The following is a 26,262-nucleotide window of genomic DNA, read 5'->3' as shown; positions in this document are numbered from 1 at the left end:
GTGTGTCTCATTCAGGCGAAGTACAGGAGTCGACGGGAGAGTGATCTGCGGTCGATTTAGTGGGTTTTCACTAGTTCCTTCAATAAGATCCTGGATTTTGGACCAGTATGTAATCAAGCCACATAGGGGAATAGAGTAAAATAGAAATAGAGTTGGGGGTCCATGTACAGGACGCATACATTGATATGCACAATTTGTCAGGAATAAACAAATACCTTTATTTTAGTAATGTGCTAATTTAATTTTAAAAAGGGAAAATAGGCAAAAGCTAATCTCCATGAATTAATTATCAGTTTTGCTATGTCTTTTTTAGTCACTGGGAAATTGTATATGAGAACAGTTGTAAACGTCTGTGAAATATTAGCAGACTGATGAGGACAAGAGACAAAGGTCATTTGCTGTGGAAATCTAATCTTCAGGAAAAAAACAGTCCTTATTTCACCTTCTCCAGATCAAAGTCAGCCAGATCCACTTTGTTTCCTTTGAATTGTTTTTACTCCAAAAGCGGTAAGTTGATTAGAAACAGGAGAACAAAATGAAGGATTCTCCTGCACCAAAGGAGTGTCTCTGGGCAGTGAATCCATGTCTAAGCCTGGCGTTTCAGCCTCAGGAACTTTGGACACAAACTCTCTCTGTGGTTTCAGGAGGACAGCTGCCTCATTTCTTTGATTGAACATCTGTACTGGCATTTGTAGGGTTGAATCCTTGTCTCGGTTGAGACACTGGAAAATGTTTCTGATGTCCTTACGGAATTTAGAGCTCATTCCCATGTAGATGAGTGGGTTGTAAAAACTGGCAGATTTGGCAAAAAGGCTGGCTAGGACATTGGTGAGCACTGGCACTTGAAACCCACATGCTGACCACATAGAGATTACTGCATAAGGAGACCATGCCAGGAAAAAGGCAAAACAAATTACAAATGACACCTGAGAAGGAAAAACAACATGGGAGCATCAAAACTGTAAACACCACATTTGTAATGTCATGATTCTAGAACTACGTCAGCTTTTGGAAGCGCTTCTACATTTTGTAACTACTAAAAGATCTACTCACCCCAAAGGCATTTTCACAAAGCTCTAGCCATTATCTACCAAAATTAAAGGAAAATTCTTCCTCGGTTTCTCGCAGCTAAAAGAATCAATTAAGAAGCTATGGGAGAGTATCTGGGTCTCCTTCAAACACACTTGGACTATAATTTTGGTCATTTATTCATATTCTGATGGCTGGAAAATGGGTTTGGAAAAAGGACGACAATTTAAGTGTTAACTCCAATGAACAAGAAAAAGCTTCCATCAGAATAATTTGCACTGTATGCATCAGTTAGATAGAACACCATTGACACTCTATTAAGTACATTGATTTCATAGACCGATGTGAGTACTCAAATGTACAAATTTATACGTACTATATTTCATAATCAAAATGATCTATCCTACAGAAATGGAAATAATAAAACCAAATTTTACAGTGGAGACCTTTTGTTGTTGCTGGAAATGTTGTATGGCCAGCAAATTGTGCTATCATATAAGGACGTTTCAGGAGCTACATGAACATGCAATATGGTGGTGATACGAGGAGAGCAAATCTTTAATCAAGTACAAAAAACATTGAAAAGTCTAATTGAAACCAGAAATACACTGATTTTCAGAGGCAGGCTGGGAAGGCTAGAAATGTCCATTCGTAAAAACAGTTCTTTGCATCAAAGAAACTAAATTTAATTTAAAATGTACACAGCATCTGGTTGAGCTATAGATTTTTTAGTGTGGTCAGCATCATAATATCTAAGACATGGCCCAGATGGAGGCTTTCCTTATTCTAACAGTCACACCAGTATCAGAGTTTTTTTCCTACCTTGCTCCTTGTCTTCACTGATATCTAGTTTCATGATTATTATTAATTATTATTATTATTTTGGGAGGGATGGTGATGATAGGTGGTTTAGTTAGGAGGGAATAAGCTAAATAGAAAGAAAAGTGAAGGGATAGGGACATTTGAGAAAAGGAAGGTGGGACAGGGCAGGGGAAAAGAAGGTAGGAAGGGGCAGCTGTGGAGTGAAGTTGACATGAAGAGACTGGGAGGAAGGGGGATGGTTGGAGCAACAGCCAATCAGAACAGGGCAGCAAAAGTCCAGTTAAAACTATAGATGGTTCTCTGAATGACCAAAAGTCCCTGCTTTGGCTGCTTCCGCTCCTATCCATTGGAGTCTCTGGCTGGTTCCTCTGCACTTTTTCCTCAAGGTCATGTAGAGTCAGGGAGGCACCAGCTGCATCCTGGTGCCCACAAAGCATGTGAGAGATCTCCCTTGAACAGTTCTGGGTCCAAGGTGGTGCTGGGAGAAGGGAGGACCCTAAAGAACCCAATTTAACCCCTCCAACCAATGCAGCTATCCCTGCTTTGTCTGCTTCTGTAGCTGCACCTACCCGCTGGACTATGTGGCTGGTTCCTATTTCCTATTGGAAACACTCTGCGTAGGATCTTAAGAAAAGAATAGATCATAGTTAAGGCTACGTTTTAGTCACGGGTATTTTTAGTAAAAGTCATGGACAGGTCACGGGCGGTAAACAAAAATTAACATGACCTGTCCATGACTTGTACTATACCCCTGGCTAAATTGGGAGTGCTCGTTGGGACTGGGGGAGACTGCGCATGCTCGGGGGATGGCCTGGGGGGGGGCGCCACAAGTGCTGGGGGGGTGTGGCCTGGGGGGTGCCACGGGTGCATGGGGGTTGCAGGCATAAAGAGGGTGGTCTGGTGGGCAGCGCAAGTGTTCAAGGGGGTGGTCCGGGGGGCACTGCAGGTGCAAGCAGTCCAGGACCCCCACTGGTGCTAGAGGGGTGGGGGGGTGGCAGGGCTGGCAGGCTGCCTACCTGGCTTCTTGGAAGCAGTGACATGTCCCTCCCTAAGCTCCTAGCTCCATGCCGTGCGCTGCCAGCTCTGCAATGCCCATTGGCCGGGAACAATGGCCAATGGGAGCTGTGGGGGCAGTGCCTGTGGGAGGGGACAGCGCGTGGAGCTAAGAGCTGAGGAAAGGACATGTTGCCACTTCCGGGGAGCCCCCTCAAGGTAAGCGCTGTCCCTCCCATGCCCGAATCTCCAGCCCCCCACCCAAACTCCTCCTGTTGTGGTGGCCTGAGACCGCCCCAGCAGTGATTGCCCCAGCAGTGACTGGTGCGACTGGCCCAGGGGCTGCCTGAACTGCTCAGGAAGCCCCAGAGCCAGCCAACACTGGCCATGACTTCCGTGACCTCTGTGACAAACTCGCAGTCTTAATCATAGTATAGATCAAAAGAAGAGATAATGGCTGTACTTCATATGTGGAATCAGAGATTAGAGACCTATTAAGCCATCCAGTCAATTAGCCCATGTTGTTATCCATGTTGCAATGGCTTCATTGTTCCTGTCATTTGAACAAGCTGGATCAAAGCTAGCTTGGGTATGATACCCTTAATGTGCTTACTGTAGTTTGGTTAAAATTATGATTCAGGGTAGAGGAGGGAGAGGAATATAATCATTTAAAAGTATTAGAAGAACATTAAGACCATGATAGATCATGGTTCAAGGGCTTTTGATCCTTCCTGTCAAAGGTAGGGGCCTGGGCAGAGACAGGTGCATCGTGAAGTGAATGCCTGGCTGCGAAGATGGTGTCATCAGGAGGGCTTTGGCTTCCTCGACCATGGGATGCTATTCCAGGAAGGACTGCGAGGCAGAGATGGTGTTCACCTTTCGAGGAGGGGAAAGACCCTATTTGGACACAGACTGGCTAACCTAGTAAGGAAGGCTTTAAACTAGGTTCGACGGGGACAGGTGAGCAAAGCCCACAGGTAAGTGGGGGAGATGGGTCAGAAATAGGAGGGAGCGTGGGCTAGGATGGCTGAGAGAAAGGAGGGTCAGGGCAAAACTGGGAGGCAAGATCAAATCAGTATCTTAGATGCCCATATACAAATGTGAGAAGTATGGGTAATAAGCAGGAAGAACTGGCAGTGCTAATAAATAAATGCAATTATGACATTGTTGGCATCACTGAAACTTGGTGGGGTAATACACGATTGGAATGTTGGTATAGTTGCTCAGGAAGGATAGACAGGGGAAAAAGGGAGGAGGTGTTGCCTTATATATTAAAAATGTACACACTTGGACTGAGGTGGAGATGGACATAGGAGACAGAAGTGTTGAGAGTCTCTGGGTTAGGCTAAAAGGGATAAAAAAAAAACAAGGGTGATGTCATGCTAGGAGTCTACTACAAGCCACCTAACCAGGTGGAAGAGGTGGATGAGGCTTTTTTTAAACAACTAACAAAATCATCCAAAGCCCAAGATTTGGTAGTGATGGGGGACTTCAACTATCCAGATATATGTTGGGAAAACAACACAGCAGGGCACAGACTATCCAATAAGTTCTTGGACTGCATTGCAGACAACTTTTTATTTCAGAAGGTTGAAAAAGCTATGAGGGGGGAAGCTGTTCTAGACTTGATTTTAACAAATCGGGAGGAACTCGTTGAGAATTTGAAAGTGGAAGGCAGCTTGGGTGAAAGTGATCATGAAATCATAGAGTTCACAAGTCTAAGGAAGGGTAGAAGGGAGTACAGCAAAATAGAGACAATGGATTTCAGGAAGGCGGATTTTGGTAAGCTCAGAGAGCTGATAGGTAAGGTCCCATGGGAATCAAGACTGAGGTGGGAAAAACAACTGAGGAAAGTTGGCAGTTTTTCAAAGGGACACTATTAAGGGCCCAAAAGCAAGCTATTCCGCTGGGTAGGAAAGATAGAAAATGTGGCAAAAGACCACCTTTGTTTAATCACGAGATGTTGCATGATCTAAAAAATAAAAAGGAGTCATATAAAAAATGGAAACTAGGACAGATTACAAAGGATGAATATAGGCAAACAACACAGGAATGCAGGGGCAAGATTAGAAAGGCAAAGGCACAAAATGAGCTCAAACTAGCTACAGGAATAAAGGGAAACAAGAAGACTTTATCAATACATTAGAAGCAAGAGGAATACTAAGGACAGGGTAGGCCCACTGCTCAGTGAGGAGGGAGAAACAGTAACAGGTAACTTGGAAATGGCAGAGATGCTTAATGACGTCTTTGTTTCGGTGGTCACCCAGAAGTCTGAAGGAATGCCTAACATAGTGAATGCTAATGGGAAGGGGGTAGGTTTAGAAGATAAAATAAAAAGAGAACAAGTTAAAAATCACCTAGAAAAGTTAGATGCCTGCAAGTCACCAGGGCCTGATGAAATGCATCCTAGAATACTCAAGGAGCTAATAGAGGAGGTATCTGAGCCTCTAGCTATTATCTTTGGAAAATCATGGGAGACAGGAGAGATTCCAGAAGACTGGAAAAGGGCAAATATAGTGCCCATCTATAAAAAGGGAAATAAAAACAACCCAGGGAACTACAGACCAGTTAGTTTAACTTCTGTGCCAGGGAAGATAATGGAGCAAGTAATTAAGGAAATCATCTGCAAACACTTGGAAGGTGGTAAGGTGATAGGGAATAGCCAGCATGGATTTGTAAAGAACAAATCATGTCAAACCAATCTGATAGCTTTCTTTGAGAGGATAACAAGTCTTGTGGATAAGAGAGAAGCGGTGGATGTGGTATACCTAGACTTTAGTAAGGCATTTGATACGGTCTCGCATGCTATTCTTATCAATAAATTAGGCAAATACAACTTAGATGGGGCTACTATAAGGTGGGTGCATAACTGGCTGGATAACCGTACTCAGAGAATAGTTATTAATGGTTCCCAATCCTGCTGGAAAGGTATAATAGGTGGGGTTCTGCAGGGGTCTGTTTTGGGACCGGATCTGTTCAATATCTTCATCAACAACTTAGATATTGGCATAGAAAGTACGCTTATTAAGTTTGCAGATGATACCAAACTGGGAGGAATTGCAACTGCTTTGGAGGATAGGGTCATAATTCAAAATGATCTGGACAAACTGGAGAAATGGGCTGAGGTAAACAGGATTAAGTTTAATAAAGACAATCAGTTTCACACATACAGAATGGGAAGAAACTGTCTAGGAAGGAGTACGGCAGAAAGGGATCTAGGGGTTATAGTGGACCACAAGCTAAATATGAGTCAACATAGGATACTGTTGCAAAAAAAGCAAACATGATTCTGGGATGCATTAACAGGTGTGTTGTGAGCAAGACAAGAAGTCATTCTTCCGCTCTGGGCACCGCATTTCAAGAAAGATGTGGAGAAATTGGAGAGGGTCCAGAGAAGAGCAACAAGAATGATTAAAGGTCTTGAGAACATGACCTATGAAGGAAGGCTGAAAGAATTGGGTTAGTTTAGTTTGGAAAAGAGAAGACTGAGAGAGGACATGATAGCAGTTTTCAGGTATCTAAAAGGTGTCATAAGGAGGAGGGAGAAAACTTGTTCATCTTAGCCTCTAAGGATAGAACAAGAAACAATGGGCTTAAACTGCAGCAAAGGAGGTTTAGGTTGGACATTAGGAAAAAGTTCCTAACTGTCAGGATGGTTAAACACTGGAATAAATTGCTTAGGGAGGTTGTGGAATCTCCATCTCTGGAGATATTTAAGAGTAGGTTAGATAAATGTCTATCAGGGATAGTCTAGACAGTATTTGGTCCTGCCACGAGGGCAGGGGACTGGACTCGATGACCTCTCGAGGTCCCTTCCAGTCCTAGAATCTATGAATCTTTACTAATGATAAGGTTGTTGAAGGTGTCAAACAATAGGAATAATGGTATGGCACTTAGTGAAGGAAAATTTAGGCTGAATACAAGGAAACAGTGATGTCTATTAGATTGTGGTACAGATTCAAGAGAAACTGGGGAAACCTCAATGACTTCTATCATTTAAAGCTGGACTGGATAAAACATTGGAAAACATAAGGAGGCAAAATCCTGCATTGGCATATGAAACTAGATGACCTAATAAGTTTGTTCCACATTCTCGATTTGACATAGCAACCTGCATAGAACTCAGAGGGAGGTGTACATGTTGCAAGAGGGAAGAGTTTGGAGGAGGCACCAGGAAGTCAGTCTATATGCACATGGGTAGAATGCTAGCTGCAGTTGCAGCATCTCTGTAAACAGTTATCTTAATAAAAAAGAGCTAGTTCAGAATTATTTGTGCAAGCGAGTAATTGCTTGGTGTTAAGTGGTTATGTGTTTACTAAAGATTAGTTTTAAAAAGACCAAAATTAATGTTGTCATGTGTTAGTACCTCCTCCCATCTTTCAGAGTAGCAGCCGTGTTAGTCTGTATCCGCAAAAAGAACAGGAGTACTTGTGGCACCTTAGAGACTAACAAATTTATTAGAGCATAAGCTTTCGTGGACTACAGCCCACTTCTTCGGATGCATATAGAATGGAACATATATTGAGGAGATATATATACACACATACAGAGAACATAAACAGGTGGGAGTTGTCTTACCAACTCTGAGAGGCCAATTAAGTAAGAGAAAAAAAACTTTTGAAGTGATAATCAAGCTAGCCCAGTACAGACAGTTTGATAAGAAGTGTGAGAATACTTACAAGGGGAGATAGATTCAATGTTTGTAATGGCTCAGCCATTCCCAGTCCTTATTCAATCCTGAGTTGATTGTGTCTAGTTTGCATATCAATTCCAGCTCAGCAGTCTCTTGTTGGAGTCTGTTTTTGAAGTTTTTCTGTTGTAATATAGCCACCCGCAGGTCTGTCACTGAATGACCAGACAGGTTAAAGTGTTCTCCCACTGGTTTTTGAGTATTATGATTCCTGATGTCAGATTTGTATCCATTAATTCTTTTGCGGAGAGACTGTCCGGTTTGGCCAATGTACATGGCAGAGGGGCATTGCTGGCACATGATGGTATATATCATATTGGTAGATGTGCAGGTGAACGAGCCCCTGATGGTATGGCTGATGTGATTAGGTCCTATGATGATGTCACTTGAATAGATATGTGGACAGAGTTGGCATCGGGCTTTGTTACAAGGATAGGTTCGTGGGTTAGTGGTTTTTTTCAGTGATGTGTGGTTGCTGGTGAGTATTTGCTTTAGGTTGGGGGGTTGTCTGTAAGCGAAGACAGGTCTGTCTCCCAAGATCTGTGAGAGTAAAGGATCATCTTTCAGGATAGGTTGTAGATCTCTGATGATGCGCTGGAGAGGTTTTAGTTGGGGGCTGAAGGTGACAGCTAGTGGTGTTCTGTTATTTTCTTTGTTGGGCCTGTCTTGTAGGAGGTGACTTCTGGGTACTCGTCTGGCTCTGTCAATCTGTTTTTTCACTTCAGCAGGTGGGTATTGTAGTTTTAAGAATGCTTGATAGAGATCTTGTAGGTGCTTGTCTCTATCTGAGGGATTGGAGCAAATGCGGTTATATCTTAGAGCTTGGCTGTAGACAATGGATCGTGTGGTGTGTCCTGGATGGAAGCTGGAGGCATGTAGGTAAGTGTAGCGGTCAGTAGGTTTCCGGTATAGGGTGGTATTTATGTGACCATCGCTTATTAGCACAGTAGTGTCCAGGAAATGGACCGCTTGTGTGGATTGATCTAGGCTGAGGTTGATGGTGGGATGGAAATTATTGAAATCATGGTGAAATTCCTCAAGGGCTTCTTTTCCATGGGTCCAGATGATATAGATGTCATCAATGTAGCGCAAGTAGAGTAGGGGCGTTAGGGGACGAGAGCTAAGGAAGCATTGTTCTAAGTCAGCCATAAAAATGTTGGCATATTGTGGGGCCATGCGGGTACACATAGCAGTGCCGCTGACTTGGATATATTATCCCCAAATGTGAAATAGTTGTGGGTGAGGACAAAATCACAAAGTTCAGCCACCAGGTTAGCTGTGACATTATCAGGGATACTGTTCCTGATAGCTTGTAGTCCATCTTTGTGTGGAATATTGGTGTAGAGGGCTTCTACGTCCATAGTGGCCAGGATGGTGTTTTCTGGAAGATCACCGATCGATTGTAGTTTCCTCAGGAAGTCAGTGGTGTCTCGAAGATAGCTGGGAGTGCTGGTAGCGTAGGGAATGAGGAGAGAGTCTACATAACCAGACAAGCCTGATGTTAGGGTGCCAATGCCTGAGATGATGGGGCGTCCAGGATATCCAGGTTTATGGATCTTGGGTAGCAAATAGAATTCCCCTGGTCGGGGTTCTAGGCATGTGTCTGTACAGATTTGTTCCTGTGCTTTGTCAGGGAGTTTTTTTTAGCAGATGGTGTAGTTTCTTTAGGTAATCCTCAGTGGGATCAGAGGATAATGGCCTGTAGAATGTGGTGTTAGAGAGCTGTCTAGCAGCCTCTTGGTCATATTCCAATTTATTCATGATGACAACAGCACCTCCTTTGTCAGCCTTTTTGATTATGATGTCAGGGTTGTTTCTGAGGCTGTAGATGGCGTTGTGTTCAGCATTGCTGAGGTTATGTGGCAAGTGATGTTGCTTTTCCACAATTTCAGCCTTTGCACGTTGACGGAAGCAATCTATGTAGAAATCCAGTCTGTTGTTTCGACCGTCCGGAGGAGTCCACGCAGAATCCTTTTTTTTGTAGTGCTGGTGGGGAGGATTCTGTTGGGTTAGTATGCTGGTGGGTTAGTATGCTGTTCAGAGGTATGTTGGAAATATTCTTTGAGTCGGAGACGTCGAAAGTAGGATTCTAGGTCACCGCAGAACTGTATCATATTCATGGGTCTGGAGGGACAAAAGGAGAGGCCCCGAGATAGGACAGACTCTTCTGCTGGGCTAAGAGTATAGCTGGAAAGATTAACAATATTGCTGGGTGGGTTAAGGGAACTACTGTTGTGGCTACTTGTGGCATGTAGCAGTTTAGATAGTTTAGTGTCCTTTTTCCTTTGTAGAGAGGCAAAGTTTGTCTTGTAAATGGCTTGTCTAGTTTTTGTAAAGTCTATCCATGAGGAAGTTTGTGTGGAAGGTTGGTTTCTTATGAGAGTATCCAGTTCTGAGAGCTCATTCTTAATCTTTCCCTGTTTACTGTATAGGATGCTGATCAGGTGGTTTCGCAGTTTCTTTGAGAGTGTGTGACACAGTCTCTCAGCATAGTCTGTGTGATATGTAGATTGTAATGGATTTTTTACCTTTAGTCCTTTTGGTATGATGTCCATCTGCTTGCATTTGGAAAGGAAGATGATGTCTGTCTGTATCTGTACGAGTTTTTTCATGAGGTTGATGGATTTCCACTCCATACGGCTAAATGCAGTGTCTTGCATAATGACAGGTTTCAGAGTAGCAGCCATGTTAGTCTGTATCCGCAAAAAGAACAGGAGTACTTGTGGCACCTTAGAGACTAACAAATTTATTAGAGCATAAGCTTTCGTGGACTACAGCCCACTTCTTCGGATGCATATAGAATGGAACATATATTGAGGAGATATATATACACACATACAGAGAACATAAACAGGTGGGAGTTGTCTTACCAACTCTGAGAGGCCAATTAAGTAAGAGAAAAAAAACTTTTGAAGTGATAATCAAGCTAGCCCAGTACAGACAGTTTGATAAGAAGTGTGAGAATACTTACAAGGGGAGATAGATATGGCTCAGCCATTCCCAGTCCTTATTCAATCCTGAGTTGATTGTGTCACTAACCCAGGAACCTATCCTTGTAACAAAGCCCGATGCCAACTCTGTCCACATATCTATTCAAGTGACATCATCATAGGACCTAATCACATCAGCCATACCATCAGGGGCTCGTTCACCTGCACATCTACCAATGTGATATATGCCATCATGTGCCAGCAATGCCCCTCTGCCATGTACATTGGCCAAACCGGACAGTCTCTCCGCAAAAGAATTAATGGACACAAATCTGACATCAGGAATCATAATACTCAAAAACCAGTGGGAGAACACTTTAACCTGTCTGGTCATTCAGTGACAGACCTGCGGGTGGCTATATTACAACAGAAAAACTTCAAAAACAGACTCCAACGAGAGACTGCTGAGCTGGAATTGATATGCAAACTAGACACAATCAACTCAGGATTGAATAAGGACTGGGAATGGCTGAGCCATTACAAACATTGAATCTATCTCCCCATTCTATATGCATCCGAAGAAGTGGGCTGTAGTCCACGAAAGCTTATGCTCTAATAAATTTGTTAGTCTCTAAGGTGCCACAAGTATTCCTCCCATCTTGAAGGTGCATTTGGGTTGGTCTTGGCCATAAGGAGAGAGGCAGCTGAAACATTTTATATGAATCTAGGTGAAATATGAACCACTGCCATTCTGTGCTACAGTTCTAGTTTCACTGCTTCCACTGATCAAATGGCAGGTCCTCAAACTAGGTGCTTCTTCCTACTTTTTTCTTGTTCCTCTCTATCTTTTCTTTCCCTGTGCTTGAACCTCCTAAGGCTGGCTGATTCCTTCAACACTCTCTTTGTTGCTAGTTTGTGTAGCCATTACTGCTTCTGCCTGCAATGGCTCCCACAATGGTTCCTGTTCCCAACCACAAATTTGTTTCTATCGAGAGGTTCCAATTTAACAGGCCAGACTTCTGCAAATCAGGAAAGTTGTATCACCTTGACACCTCTCGAGCTTTCAGATAGTAAGAGTAAGGACAAAAAGCCTCAATATTCTCTGTTATTATAGGGTCAAGATAGCTCTCCAAGAAGCATACCCTAGTTTTGAAGAGGATGCTTCTACAGGAATACATGTTTACTCCACCTGATACATATCTTTATCGCCAGAGAAGTGATGTGGGATCTCATGATGAAATTTGTGGGCTAGTCATCTAAGCCTCCATACAGACTCTACAAAGTAAGCGTCTTTATATCTTCTGATATTACTTATTTCTGGTTGAGGGGTTCTGTGAACCACTGTCTTATCAACTGCACCCACAACCCTTCATTGGTACTGTTTACTACATCACAAAGGTAGCCTCCAGACTGGTGGCGATATAGGCCCAGGAAAATGGGGAATGTATCTGGTCTTGTATACCTACCAATCCAGAGGTTCCATGCTTTTGTGGAAAACATGCATATCTTCCTCATAGTCCAGTGTTATCATAATTTCTACTTTTAAAGAACCCATTGGAGCATGGTGGCAAGTGACTGACAGTGAATGGAATGTTTAGAATGGAGAAGCCAAATGTACAGATAGAATCATTCAACTGGAAGGGACCTTGAGAGGTTATTTAGTCCAGTCCCCTGTATTCATGACAGGATATTATCGAGACCATCCCTGACAGTTGTATGTCTAACTTGCTCTTAAAAATCTTCAATGATGGAGATTCCACAACCTCCCTGGGCTTTTATTCCAGTGCTTAGCCACCCTGACAGTTGGAAGTTTTTCCTAATGTCCAACCAAATCACCCTCGCTGCAATTTAAGCCAATGGGCTTAAGCTTCTTGTTCTATCTTCAGAGGTTAACAAGATAAATTTTTCTCCCTCCTACTTGTAACAACCTTTTATGTACTTGAAAACTGTTATGTCCCCTCTCAGTCTTCTCTTCTCCAGACTAAGCAAACTCAGTTTTCTGAATCTTCCTTCATAGGTGTTGTTTCCTAAACTTTTAATAATTTTTGTTGCTCTTCTCTGGACTTTCTCCAATTTGTCCACATCTTTTCTGAAGTGGGCACCCAGAACTAGACACAATACTCCAGTTGAGACTTAATCAGTATGAAGTAGAGTGAAATAATTACTTCTCATATCTTGCTTACAGTGCTCCTGCTAATACGGCCCAGAAGGATGTTTGCTTTTTTGGCTTGTGATCCATTATGACCCCTAGAAGCCTTTCTGCAGTACTCCTTCTTAGGCAGTCATTTCCCATTTTGTATGTATGCCACTGATTGTTCCTTCCTAAGTGGAGTACTTTGCATTTGTCCTTATTGAATTTCATCCTATTTACTTCAGACCATTTCTCCAGTTTCTCCAGATCATTTTGAATTTTAATCCTATCCTCCAAAGCACTTGCAACCCCTCCCAGTTTAGTATCGTCCACAAACTTTATAAGTATACTCTCTATGCTATTATCTAAATCATTAATGAAGTTATTGAACAGAACTGGACCCAGGACCGATTTCTGTGGGACCCCACTGGATATGCCCTTCCAGCTTGACTGGGAACCACTGATAACTACTCTCTGGGAATGGTTTCCCAACCGTTATGCAGCCACCCTATAGTAGCTCCATCTAGGTTGTATTTCCATAGTTTGTTTATGAGAAGGTCATGTGAGAGAGTATCAAAAGCCTTAGTAAAGTCAAGCTACACCACATCTACTGCTTCCCCCCATCCACAAGCTTATTATGCTGTCAAAGAAAGCTATTAGGTTGGTCTGAATGATTTGTTCTTGACAAATCCATGCTGTTAATTATATTATCTTCTAGGTGTTTGCAAATTGATTGCTTAATTATTTGCTGCATTATCTTTCCAGATACTGAAGTTAAGCTGACTGCTCTGTAATTCCCCAGGTTGTCCTTATTTCCCTTTTCATAGATTGGCACTATATTTGCACTTTTCCAGTCTTCTAGAATGTCTCCCGACTTCCATGCTAATGGCTCAGATATCTCCTTAATCAGCTCCTTGAGTATTCTAGGATGTATTTAATCAGGCCATAGTGACTTTAAGACATCTATCTTGTCTAAGTAATTTTTAACTTGTTCTTTCCCAATTTTAGCCTCTGATCTTACCCCATTTTCACTGGCATCCCCTATGGTAAATGTCCAATTTGCTACTAACATTTTTGGTGAAAAACTGGTGCCAAAAAGTCATTTTGCACTTCTGCCATTTCCATATTTTCTGTTATTGTTTTCCTCCCTTCATTTAGTAATGGGCCTACCTGTCCTTGGTCTTCCTCTTGCTTCTAATGTATTTGTAGAATGTTTTCTTGCTACCCTTTATGGCTCTAGCTAGCTTAATCTCGTTTTGTGCTTTGGCCTTTCTAATTTTCACCCTACATACTTGTGTTATTTGTTTATATTCATCCTTTGTAATTTGACCGAGTTTCCACCTTTTGTAGGACACTTTTTGAGTTTCAGATAATTGAAGATTTCCTGATTAAGCCAGAATGGTTTCTTGCCATACTTCCTGTCTTTCCTATGCAGTGGCATAGTCTGCTCTTGTGCCCTTAATAATGTCTTTGAAAAACTGCAAACTCTTGAATTCCCGCCCCCCTTGACTTGCTTCCGATTGGATCTTACCTACCAGCTCTCTGAGTTTGCTTAAATCAACCTTATTGAAATCCATTAGCTTTATTGTGCTGTTTTCCCTCCTGCCATTCCATAGAATCATGAACTCTGCCATTCCATGATCACTTTCACCTAAGTTGCCTTGCATTTTTAAATTCTCAACCAGTTCCTCCCTATTTGTTAAAATCAAATCTAAAAGTCTTTGCCCTAGTAGCTTTCTTCACCTTTTGAAAAAAAAATGGTCTCCAATACAATCCAATACATGTTGGATAATCTGTGCCCTGCTGTATTATTTCCCCAACAGACAGCTGGGTAATTGAAATCCCCCATCATCACCAAGTCCTGTGCTTGGAATGATTTTGTTAGTAGTTTTAAAAAAGCATCATCCACCTCTTCCTCCTAGTGAGGTGGTCTGTAGTAGACCCCTACCATGACATCACCTCTGTTTTTTACCCCTTTTATCCTTACCCAGAGATTTTCAACAAATCGGTCTTCTATTTCCATCTCAATCTCAGTCCAAGTGTATATATTTTTAAATATATAAGGTAAGGAAGAGCCTATTTCATTAGTGGGTTTAGTAATAAGCTACCTTTCCTCTAGGTCACCAGTTCAAAACTGACCCGAGACAGTGGAGACCAGGGTTGTTCAATAGTCTACATGAAATGAGGTGGGGGGTTTCAATTCATGTCTCAGCCAGGACTCCACATCACAACTGGTACTCAATAATATCCTTGTTGGCAGACTCAGGAGGATGGCTGAAAATTGAATGAGCAATGAGACCAAACTGTCCTCTCATGTCTAAAATGATTAGAGTATGTTGGTAGGGAAACATGGGGGAAATTTTGCAATATCAGTGGTGTGCCTGTTCCAGGGACAGAAAACGAAAATCCTTTTAGTTATTTGTCAAATCTAGCATTTGTTCTAAGAATTAAATTACATAAAATACGTATGTAGCACGCTATATTGTAGGCAAAGAATTGTCCATTACCTGTGTAATATTTCGTTCCATGAGCCGCTGCCTTTGGCTAATTTTTTTACCTCTTGTGGTCTTGTGACTTGATTTAACAGTCTTTATTATGGACACGTAACAGAAAACCATGATGGAGACAGGAATAAAGAAGCCAAATATAAAAACTCCAATCACGTAGGACTTATAGACAACAGAAAATGTTGCCTTGATCCAGTCTATTTCACATGTTCCATATTTGTTGTCTGAAAAAATTGAACATATTAAGTATGAACAAATCCCTTTATCTGAAACAATTATGGATTGTATTAACTGATGTGCACTTTACAAAGTCTTTAGAGAGGCTTATACAAGAAAAAGCTGTCTCATCACTTTTATAATTAGTACCTATTTAAAACAAAATTGATTCCCCATTTAAGATGTACAGAAAATGTTATTTTCTACTATTGACAAATTGCTTGCAAAACAAAATTCTCATTTACATGAAGGCTGTATTTACTCCACTCTAGCAGTGTAACGAGGCCTTAAAGTGGGCATAAATTAAGTTTAAATTACCAGAGTGTTCTAGACTTCTTGCAAATGAGATTCAGACACTTCTGTCTTTATATATAGATGTACAGAAATGTATATTAATTCCTTGTTTTTCCATTTATCAATCGCATTACTCAACTATCAAAGGAATGTGGCATGCAGGAAATAAAATAACTGTTGGTTTCAGTATTATCTAGGTTACTCACTCTCATCCTGTCCAGAAATATTCTGCAGAGTTGCACAGTGATTACTACGGTTTTATTGGACACATATGCTGGATAAGATTTTTCTCCATATAGGTAATTCTGTAGAAATGAACACTCACCTGTATAGCTACCCCACCCTATAAGTGGTGCACTGGCCCAGAAAAGAGCAGCTGTCCATATCACAATCATGGTTAATATAATATTTTTTCTATCAGTTTTGTGAGCTGTAAATAAAAGATAAAGATAACAAATTTGATCTCCAAAATAGATTAACAAGAAAGATTGTTTGCAGCTACACCTGAATTTTAGAAGAGAAAATGTTAAAAAAAATTAATGTCGTAAGAAAATAAGTACATTAAATTGTCCAATCTAACAAATGTTAAGAGCTGAAGGAAATATTTCTTCACTTAATAGATTATATGAAAAAGAGCAGTTCCATTAATGAAATACTGTTACCTCCTTTTTTTTTGTAAATACAGTAGTCCAGATCAACGTTCCCTCTAACTTTACATCCATGTTTGGAATGAATTTTGTTATGTGCACCAATATGGAGGTAATGTGTGGCGGGGGTGGAGGTGAGGGGTTTGCAGTGTGGGCTCAGGGCTGGGGGGAGAGGTTTGGGATGTGTGTGTGTGTGTGGGGGGGAGGGCTTTAGGGTTGGGCCCAGGATGAGGGGTTTGGGGTGCAGACTGCTCCAGGGCTGCAGCGGGGAGAGACGCTGTGACAGTTCTGGCAGGGCTAGGGGAGAGGCGCCTCTCCCCAGCGCGGTAGTTCCAGCAAGGGCTGGGGTCAGGGGAGAGGCACCTCTCTCTGCTGTGTGCCTGCGTGGCCCTTAATAGCCTGCTGTGCGGCCACACAGCCACTCAGTTTAGAGGGAACTTAGGTCCAGATTCCCATTTACACTGAAGTCCCTTTACACTGCTTTGACAGTATAAAGAGGGCTTAATGTGGGGGTAAATTTACAATACAGATATTTGTAAATGTTTTCTTTTCCTTTACAAATAAATAAGTAAAAAGGAATTTTCTGACTGAATTTGCAAAGATTTACTTCTAAGTACTGTTGCCTGATCAGTAGTTTATGTATTAATTATATTGATTACTTAAGAATCCCCAGCTATCACTTTGAGGGTTGCGAGGTTCTTCCCCCAAGATCAGGGCCAGTATTATTCAAATTATTATATAGTTGGGAACCTTGATGTGCACAGTTGCAACACTCACACTATAGGAACTCTTTTATATTTACAAATGTAGTTTATTAATACATTTAGCACAAACACTCCAAGTAAGTAAGGTAGATAGAGATACTACAGAATGTACATCTGCACACCCATATACTCATACCATCTCTTGTAGAACAACCTGAAATGTTAGTCATCATCTTCCTCATCACCATCACCTTCCCCATCATCACCAATGGCCTTATTCTGGCACCTCCCAAGGCCTACATCTCTCTCTCCTTCCACCCCTAGGCTGGGATGCTGCTTTTATAACGTAATCCTTCTGCCCCTCTGAGTTGGCAGCAACAAGGGCTGGGTTCAGTATCTAGGGGTTCCGTTTCAATAACGCAACGCAAAACCGGCTCGAGCCCCCACTCAGTGACCTGGGACAATTACATACCACCCCCCAGGTGCCTCTAGAAGGCAATAGTGTAGCAAAAGTCTTTTAATAAAGGAGGGAAACAATGCGGCATCATGTTGGGGAAACACCACAAATAGGATTCATAACACAAACCATGAGCTAAAGACCCACCTCCAAGTAAGTTTGGCAGTGTCCTTTTCCCCTCAGGGTCTTAAGTCCAATCACCCCAAAGTCCAACAACCCAAAAGTCTCTGTCCCTGGTCAGTGCCGCCCCAGAGTTCAAAAGTTCATCTGCAGAGTTTTACCCAGCCTGGGTGGAAATGGGAGGGGGGCACACGGGGTGTTAAGGGGCACCTTACGTGGTCCAAGGCCGACTGCCCCGCCTCTCCGTGGAGTTCTGCTTCACCTTCAGCCTTCACCACAAACGGCTCAGCTCTACCAGCCGCTCCGCTCTGGTCCGGTCCTCCAGCCGTCCCGTGAGCCACTCCAGCCGCCCCGCAAACTACTCCGCTCTGCTCGCTGTTCCGTGGGACACTCTAACTGTCCCACAAACTGCTCCGCTCTGCCAGCCGCTCCACTCCACCAGCCGTCCCATGAACCGCTCCAGCTGTCCCCACAAACTGCTCTGCTCACTGTTCCGTGGGCCGCTCCAACCGTCCCACAAACTGCTCTGCCAGCCACTTAGCAATATATCTTCAGGCTCCCCCACTAGTTAGCACAGCACTCAGTGATCTCAGCTCAGTAATTTTAGCTTTTAGTGATTTCAGCTTGTAGTAGGGGAGCCCCAGTGTTGGTGCACCATTGGCCCAAAGTAAATTCAGCTCAGCAGCCTCTAGCTAGAATCAAAATTGGCTCGGCTATTCAACAATGGAGAGAGAAGGTGGTGCCATTGGTGTTCCAGGCCCTCAAAAGGGGCCCATACCATCAGATACACACACATACCTATCCCCAAGCTCTCTCAATTCACTGGGTTTTGGAACCCATGTCCCTTGTCTAGCGAGTCCTACTTAGGTGATGGTGAGACCCTCTGTCATAAAACAGTTTCATTTTCCTTGAGTCACATAGATTCATAGATTCTAGGACTGGAAGGGACCTCGAGAGGTCATCGAGTCCAGTCCTGTAACAACACTTTATTCCTCCTGCCCCAATAAGAGAAACTGGGGATCCCACAGCTGCCAAAGTGACCATTTTGGGCTGCCGTGGGCTCATGCTAGGCGGGGTGGGTGTGCCTATGCAAACAAGATCAGCTCCTGAAGTTCTTTTCCACACTCACCATAATTCACCACCAGATGTCAGGGTAGAGCTCATCCTGACTCTGCTTACAATAATATGTTACACTAGTGCCGCTACGTTTGATGCATATTCAATAGGGGATTTCCCCCCATTCTTATTTGTATTTCCTCACCTTACTAATGTTGGAGTGTCTTTTTCCTATAGATTAATATATCAATGATCTCAACTTATTATCATATACATCAATTCGTTACCATGGCCCTTTTGTGATTAGATATCACATTTGTTATTTTTGTCCTAATTGGTTCTTTCCAAGTTTCAAGTTGTGGTGTACCTGTTAAGTTTAAAAGGGTATGAACTTAGGAAAGTCCCTATGCCAACCTGCTTTAACGCATCCTCTATGTTCACGGTTGCAGCCATACATGGCCCTTATGCTTTAACGCATTACCATCTATCTAAGTGGAAGGGCCCAAACATATGTATGCTAACTTATGTATGCCCTAGCTCTGCATACAGGATGTGGCCAACAGGTCCCCCCTTGTGTTACAGCCAAAATATACTCTAATATAAACCTATAAATCTATTATAATAAAACAAATAATTAAACCCATAAGAAAATAAGAAAGTTATAAGAAAAGATATCTAGGCAAGTAAGCAGGCTACCCTTAGATGTCTCATGTACCTGTGGTCAGAACTTCCCCTTAAACTCTATTTTCGGCTCCCCAAATATCTGGTGCTTTCTGTTGGGCTGTTTATCTGTGCAAAGTTTATCTGTTCAAAGTTCATAGGCCTCAAGCCTTATGTTAACTTGCTGAAGTTAATGTCTTACAGAATACAGGCTTGTAGGTTTCTTGCATTACTGCTGAATATAATGCAAAGCAGTAAATATAATAAGGCAAACTAGCCCACTGGGCAACAGTACCTTTTCATATATTTAAACCTGGTGTACTTGTTAGGTGGTGAGATTGGCTGGTAGCAACCAGAGAATTTTAACTCATGCCAGCATGGCATTTAGGAGACATTTTCTGAGAACTTGCTTGACAAAAGAGTGAGTTGGCTTCATTTCCAGGTTTTATCAGTATCATTGACCACTTGGGGATCCTTTTCCTTTGAAAATGAAGGACACACTGGCTGTCATATATTGAATAGGAACCTTCTTGTGGTGGTGATGAGGAGGAACTCAGACTCCTAACCCTGGCAGGAAAGTATCAGAAAACTGCTTGACTATAATTGAGAGAATAAGTCCTCTTCTTCATTACCTCCTTTGGTAATGGATGATCATGTAATGTTCCTCCCTCACATCTTCCCCTAAAAACTTTACATCTTTCTCCTAGTTTTATGTCTCCACCTGGTCTCTTGTGCACTTTCCATGGTTTCCTTGGTAACCTTGTGTGACAGAGACACCTTAGCAATGCATCCTGTGTTCTTTCTGAACAGGTCTCACCTGAGACCTGACAAACACATTACACCAAACACAAATCTTGCAGGGTATTTATATGAAGGATATCATATGAGGTGTCTACAGAAAGCTCATTATTTGTCAAGACTCAAATCTTTTCAAGATGTGTGTATAGCTAACATCAAATGAATAATGGGTTTATATTGAAAGTACACTTTATGGACTTGGAGTAGAAATTCATGACCAGGAGTTGATGTGTGTAGGGCAGGAGTGGGCAAATTATGGCCCCGTGGGCTGGATCCGGCCCATCAACCATTAAAATCCGGCCCTTGAGCTCCTGCTGGGGAGCAGAGTCTGGGGCTTGCCCCGCTCCAGCGCTCCATCTGGAGAGCAGGGTCAGGGGCCACTCCACAGAGCTCCCGGAAGCAGCAGCACAGCCCCCTCTTGCTCCTAGGCGTAGGGACAGTCAGGGGACTTTGCTCTGCACGTTGCCCCCACCCCAAGTGCCACCCCCGCAGCTCCTGTTGGCCGGGAACCACAGCCAATGGGAGCTGCAGGGACATTGCCTGTGGATGGGGCAGTGTGCAGAACCGCCTGGCTGCGCTTCCACGTAGGAGCCAAAGGGACATGCTGCTGCTTCCGGGAGCTGCTTGAGGTAAGTGCTGCCTGAAGCCTGCACCCCTGAGCCTCTCCCCACGCCCCAACCTCCTGCCCCAGCTCTGATCCCCCTTCTGCCCTCTGAACCCCTCAATCCTCCTACACCCCAAGTCCCTCATCCCCAGCCCCACCCCAGAGCCCACACTCCCAGCTGGAGCCCTCTCCCCTCCCCCCCGCACCACATGCCTCAGCCGCAGCCTGGAGCCCCCTCCTGCACCCTGAACTCCTCATTTCTGGCCCCACCTCAGAGCCCGCACCCCCAACCAGAGTTTTCACCCCCTCCCACACTCCAACCCCAATTTTGTGAGCATTCGTGGCCCGCCATATAATTTCCATTCCAAAATGTGGCCCTCAGGCCAAAACGTTTGCCCACCCCTGGCCTAGGGGATGGCCCATGTAAGCAAGAGAGAGTTGTCACTCCTCCCTAATCAGGTGGTGAGCCAATGCAAGACTCAACTGACAAGCTTTGCTCCCTCCCAAAACTATCAATGGAAAACCATCAAAGGCACTACCAAACAAATGAAGCCTCTTGGATGTGAAAAAGGAATGCTACAACAGACAGAGTTTTGCTCTGGCTGTAATTAAAAACTAAGGGCTGTTTTCACTATAGCACAGAGAAGCTCTCTGGACTCATCTTTTGGAGGTTTTATGAACCTTGTGGTGCTTTCGTGATGTTTGGGCCCTGGTTCTTGTTAAACCAGTCAGCTCTGCAAAAGACTGAGCTTTTTCAGGAAAGCCTACTTTATTACATAGATAAGGTAACTATTGATAAGTGTAGATCCAAGTTCACATTTTATGATTTTGTTTTGTGTTGTCATCAGTTGTTTCCATCTTTCTCTTATTTCTAGTTAAAGTTTTATTTTTTCTTAAAGAATCCTACATTTGTTTTATTGTAAGTGCTCACAAGTGCTGTGTAGTTTAGAGAAGTGGTGGCTAAAGATAAAACTGGGGTACACAGCAGCTTTGGATACATGGTAGCTGGAATTTCTGTGAGTAGCCAGTCTCAGGGTGTTGCCAGATGCATTGATTACCAGTATGTATTGTTATATTGATTACTTTAAAACCCCAGTTAACACTTTGAGGTTCGATAGGTTCTTTTCCCAAGATCGGGCCCAGTATTATTTGAATTATATTGTAGGTGGAAGCCCCTATGTGTATGGCAATGGCCACAACACCCAAACTCAGGGAAGGCCTTTTGAAATTGTAAAATTTTTATAATTACTATAATTAGTCTTTAAGTAAAACAATCCAAACAAATAAGGTGAACTGATACAGGACTGTAATAATGCCCAGCACCATTACATAGGCAACTCTCTCTATCCTTGGGGAGGACTCGAAAGGGTGAGACAAATCTTAGTCTGAGTCAAGGATCAATTCCAATGGCCTAACCCATATAAGTGGATGTTTTATAGATCTTGATGTTCATCATGCATATACCTGAGAGGTTCCTCCCACTTTTACCACATCAGAACTTCCTCACCCTCATAATGTTGTGTTGTCTTATCCTATAGGTTAATATATTAATTAATTTAAGCTTATTAGCATACGTCAATTGGTTACTATGGTTACCTATGGTTGAACATCTGCTGATGTTTTTCCCTCCCAAAATACCCTAAAATGGTACTGACTGACTTCTTGCAGTTATCTGTCAGTAATTTATGCTTAGTTTCAACACTTTTGAATATTGCAAAACAATATCTTATGTCATTTTGTGACTTAAGGACACTGCTGGTTTACTTACTTATGCTAATTCTATTAAACAATTTACTTCTACCAGGGCTATTGGGCCTTGCTGTTATGCTAAGTGCTTAAGCTAATCTCTTATAGACCTGGTACTATAGGTTTCTTGTGTTTCTGTAATATTATTCCTATCTGTTACCATAACAGTATGTGGGCTACAGGGGCTGGATATCACAGGGGAATGATTCAAAGGGATTCAGGGATTGGGGTGTGTGATGAGATCCCCGGGGTGCAGTCTGGGACTGTGGCACTGCTGTGCCCCCCTGAACTCTTTCCAGCCTGGGCTGTATCTCACAATGTCTTGCTAGTGACCAGCAGCAAACCCCTCCAGGTGCTGTTATCACTCAGCATGACCACACGTGGAGCCCCTCACCCAGCTATATTGCATGAATGCTCCCAGAACCACTCATAAATCACACAGGGAAAGGCACCAGCCAGATCCCCCCAGTTCCCAGCACTGTACCCCAGGAATATACCGTCTTGCACTACTCAAGATGAGCACTGCAAATTTATTAATTGGTTCATCACTTCATCAGTGGAAAGTGGATATACACCAGCCTTTGTAAACCTGAGTAGATATGCCACACACTTCATACAAACTCACTGATAAAGATAAACAGTAAAACAAATTTATTGACTACAAAAGATAGATTTTAAGTGATTATAAGTGATCGGCAAAGAGTCAGAGTTAGTTACTAAAATAAAATAAAATATAAGCACGCAGTCTAAACTCTCCACCCTATTCGACTGGCCAACATCTAGCTTAACTCTCCACCCCACTGGATATTGCAGTTCATAGTATGCAGATTTCACCCTTGAAACCTGGGCCAATCTCCTCTGCTTAAGTCTTCTCAGTATCCTTGTTGCTTGCAGCATGGGTGCGGGCAGGAGGAAGGTGAAGCATAGGTCTGCTCTGTTCTGATTTATACCCTCAGTTTCACATACTTGGGGAACACACAAGTCCAGGCATGCCTGGTGGGCATTACTGAATCTCCAGGCAAGGCTGAGCAATTCCCCTGGTTTGGCCTCATGCAGGTGCGTCACTGAATTGTAGTTCCCTTGCTGGACAATGGCTCTTGATGGGCTGTTTGACACCCCACCCGGGCATTGGTTACTTTCCTTGCTATTGCCTCTGGGGAGCTAGTATCTGGCTGATTTCCCAACTTACAGCATGTTTTAGTGACAACCATACAACACAATTCTCAACTGCATATGCATTAATGATATACGTATATGGATAGAAAAATGACTTTCCGCAGATCATAACCTTTCCCTTGATAACTCACATGGCCTGCTTTATATGCAAGATCACAATCATATTTAAATTAGGAACATGGGGGAGCACTCTGTAACCCCCAAGATACAGAATGTCACAGGGTGCACCTATTGTTAACCTGCAAGGTGAGGAAAGGGCTGGAATTAGGCCAGAGGAGTATGCTTGAGTGGCTGAAGCACTGGCGGCATCAGAGAGCTGAGACCAGCTACCACAAGACAGACTCCCTTTTGCTAGAGGCAGGGAGTAACAAGGTGACTCTCAGTTCTGGGTACCCTGAGAACTATCACACTCTCCAAATTAGTCTGTACACTCTCAGGAACAGAGACTAGGGGGCCAGATTCTGATTTCACATGGCTATAAACTGCAATGAAATCAAAACAATTACTAACCCATGGTTTACACTAATGTCAATGGGATTAGAATCAAACCCCACATCTTATTCTGCATTTGTAAAACATCATGCACACGTAGAGTGCAATATAATTATGTACCCAAAAGGCCTATGTTTAAACTACGTTATGAAGGTTGTAATTTTCTAACTTTACAATGCTTGACTTTGCAACTCTAACAACATTTTTTTCAACATACAAAAAATACCAACAAAAAAACCCCAAAAAACAAAAACAAAACCCAGCCCGATATAATTTCCCAATTTCTAAAAAGGAACATTCTGTTATGCACTTGACATACCCGGTCATAGTACCTCTTCGTCCCAACCACAGATCAGCAGAATTTGAACTCTGGACATAGAAGCATTGCAATTCAGACCTCTACCACTTGAACTAAAGGACTATCTACAATAGATGGCAACAGGAGTCGGCTATTATCCAATGTGGGCAAGCCACTAGGAGGACAACACAACACACAATGGGTTGAATGAGTAGTCCCATTTTACAGACACCAAGTATACTGTAGACTGTCTGATAAGCAATATGATATATTAGAGATATAATATGATATACGGGTTCTTTTTATTGACAGCTTGTGTAACCTTGCACTGGGGTAGGAGACCTTGCTCAATGAATAAGGATTCTGAAGGACACAAAATTAGTAACACTGGTCAGTAGAGGAGGTGAGTCAAGAACTCATGGTATGGTGACTCACAGCTCAGGGTTGTAAGAGTTGGAGAAATATTGTATGTGTCCCATCTGGAGATTCAGCTCAGGGGAGCAGCTTCAGGGAGACACTGGGGAGCATGCTCTGTACCACTGTGGGGAAGTGTGGTATAGGGAATGTTCAGCAGCAAGGCTACAATAAATTGTATTAAGCTTAGGTAAATAAAGATTTTAACAGCTTATAAATTGGCCAAATTTGAACAGATTTTCATATACACAGCAAGAAGTCTCTCTCTGACGCCAGAACTATCTCCCTGGCAAATTTTGGATTCCTGTTCCAAAACAGAGGCACAAGAGCTCTTCAAAGTGGTTTGAAATTTTTTTTTAAATGGGAAGTGTTAGGTCACCTTAATATATCAGTTGCTAACATAGGTCCTATAAAAAGTGTTTTTCGGGAGTGGGAGAATATTTAGATTTTTGTAAAAGAACAAAGCTTGGTATTGTATTCACGAGTGTACCCCTAATTATACTGGAAACGTGAGTTTTAGCAAGGTAAAAAAGACAATTGTTCATATATTTTCAATCTAATTCTTAGGCTTGATTTTAAAGATGTCAAGTATATAATATTGTCAACACGTTTAATACAATATACCTTTGAGGTAGTGATTCGATGTTTGGCAAAGAAAGCTGACATACCTTGGTGAGGCTGGCATCCTTTAATGTATCTGATAACACTGATGGCTGTCAGAGTATTAATACTGACTAGACCAAAAAAGAGTATTATAAATCCGTCCACCTGACAAGGAAAGGGTGGAGAGAAGGAGAAAAAAAATCCAAACTCAAAGGTAGAGAACACAGAAAAAACATGACATTTATTAATATTTAGTATGTTTCTACTAAGTATTTTGAAAGTTCTTTTTAATATTTATTCACACATTTGATTCTAGGCTAACTGTGTTTGATCTTGCATGCACAGAAACTGCTTACTTAAGGACAGCAATTGAAAACAATTGCTCCTGGATTTTTGCCCTGCCAAAAATAAAGTAAGACTAAAACAAACCCAATTACTAAATAAAACATCAATGTCACAGGAATATTTACATTCTTCTGTTATTAAGTTAGGTTCTAAGTATTCAGAAAAAGATTAAGAATCTAGAAATGTAAATAATGCAGTTACCTTGCATGTCCATACTGAAGTGATTAGAAAGCCATCATCTCTAAGAACATTAAACAGCTCTAGAATGCCCCTTGAATAGCCAAAGAGGGAAATGCCTGCATCCGAGACAGCAAGATTGAAGGTGAGATAGTCCTGAGGGTCCAGGGAATGTCGTTGGTAGTACATGATGAAGATCACCCCTCCATTGCCAAGCCAAGAAAGCCAACCTATGCAATTAAAAGTCATTGCTGTAGGACAACTGGAGAACAATTTGAAAGAAAAATATTAATTGGTATTTTGCACTTCCTTTTTGCAGGAAAAACGAGTCATGCCATTGACTTGTCCCTTTC

General features: G+C 42.4%; 1 protein-coding gene across 1 annotated transcript; it reads right to left on the bottom strand.

The window, feature by feature from the left end:
• Positions 1-338: 338 nt before the first annotated feature.
• LOC101931028 (opsin-5-like) lies at positions 339-26,262 on the bottom strand. Its single transcript, XM_005299180.3, has 5 exons — positions 25,934-26,262; positions 25,453-25,552; positions 15,938-16,042; positions 15,103-15,326; positions 339-926 (listed from the first exon to the last, which is right to left on the bottom strand). Exons 1-5 carry the CDS (start codon positions 26,156-26,158, stop codon positions 459-461), a joined length of 1,122 nt encoding a protein of 373 aa, XP_005299237.2. The 5' UTR covers positions 26,159-26,262; the 3' UTR covers positions 339-458.

This window comes from Chrysemys picta, chromosome 4 (assembly GCF_011386835.1).
Source record: "Chrysemys picta bellii isolate R12L10 chromosome 4, ASM1138683v2, whole genome shotgun sequence".
Taxonomy (NCBI): Eukaryota; Metazoa; Chordata; order Testudines; family Emydidae; genus Chrysemys; species Chrysemys picta.
The sequence above is the reverse complement of the archived record's forward strand: the minus strand, read 5'-3'. Positions and strand labels throughout refer to the sequence as shown.

What these genes read in the sequence shown, in the direction of transcription:
- LOC101931028 (XM_005299180.3), bottom strand. Translation starts at nt 26,158, where the DNA reads ATGACTTTTAATTGCATAGGTTGGCTTTCTTGGCTTGGCAATGGAGGG. An exon ending in AGGGTGGGGTAGCTATACAG is followed by an intron (nt 15,327 to 15,937) that starts GTGAGTGTTCAT and finishes CAATTTTTTCAG; the next exon opens with ACAACAAATATGGAACATGT. An exon ending in TGGAACGAAATATTACACAG is followed by an intron (nt 927 to 15,102) that starts GTAATGGACAAT and finishes TTTCCTTCTCAG; the next exon opens with GTGTCATTTGTAATTTGTTT.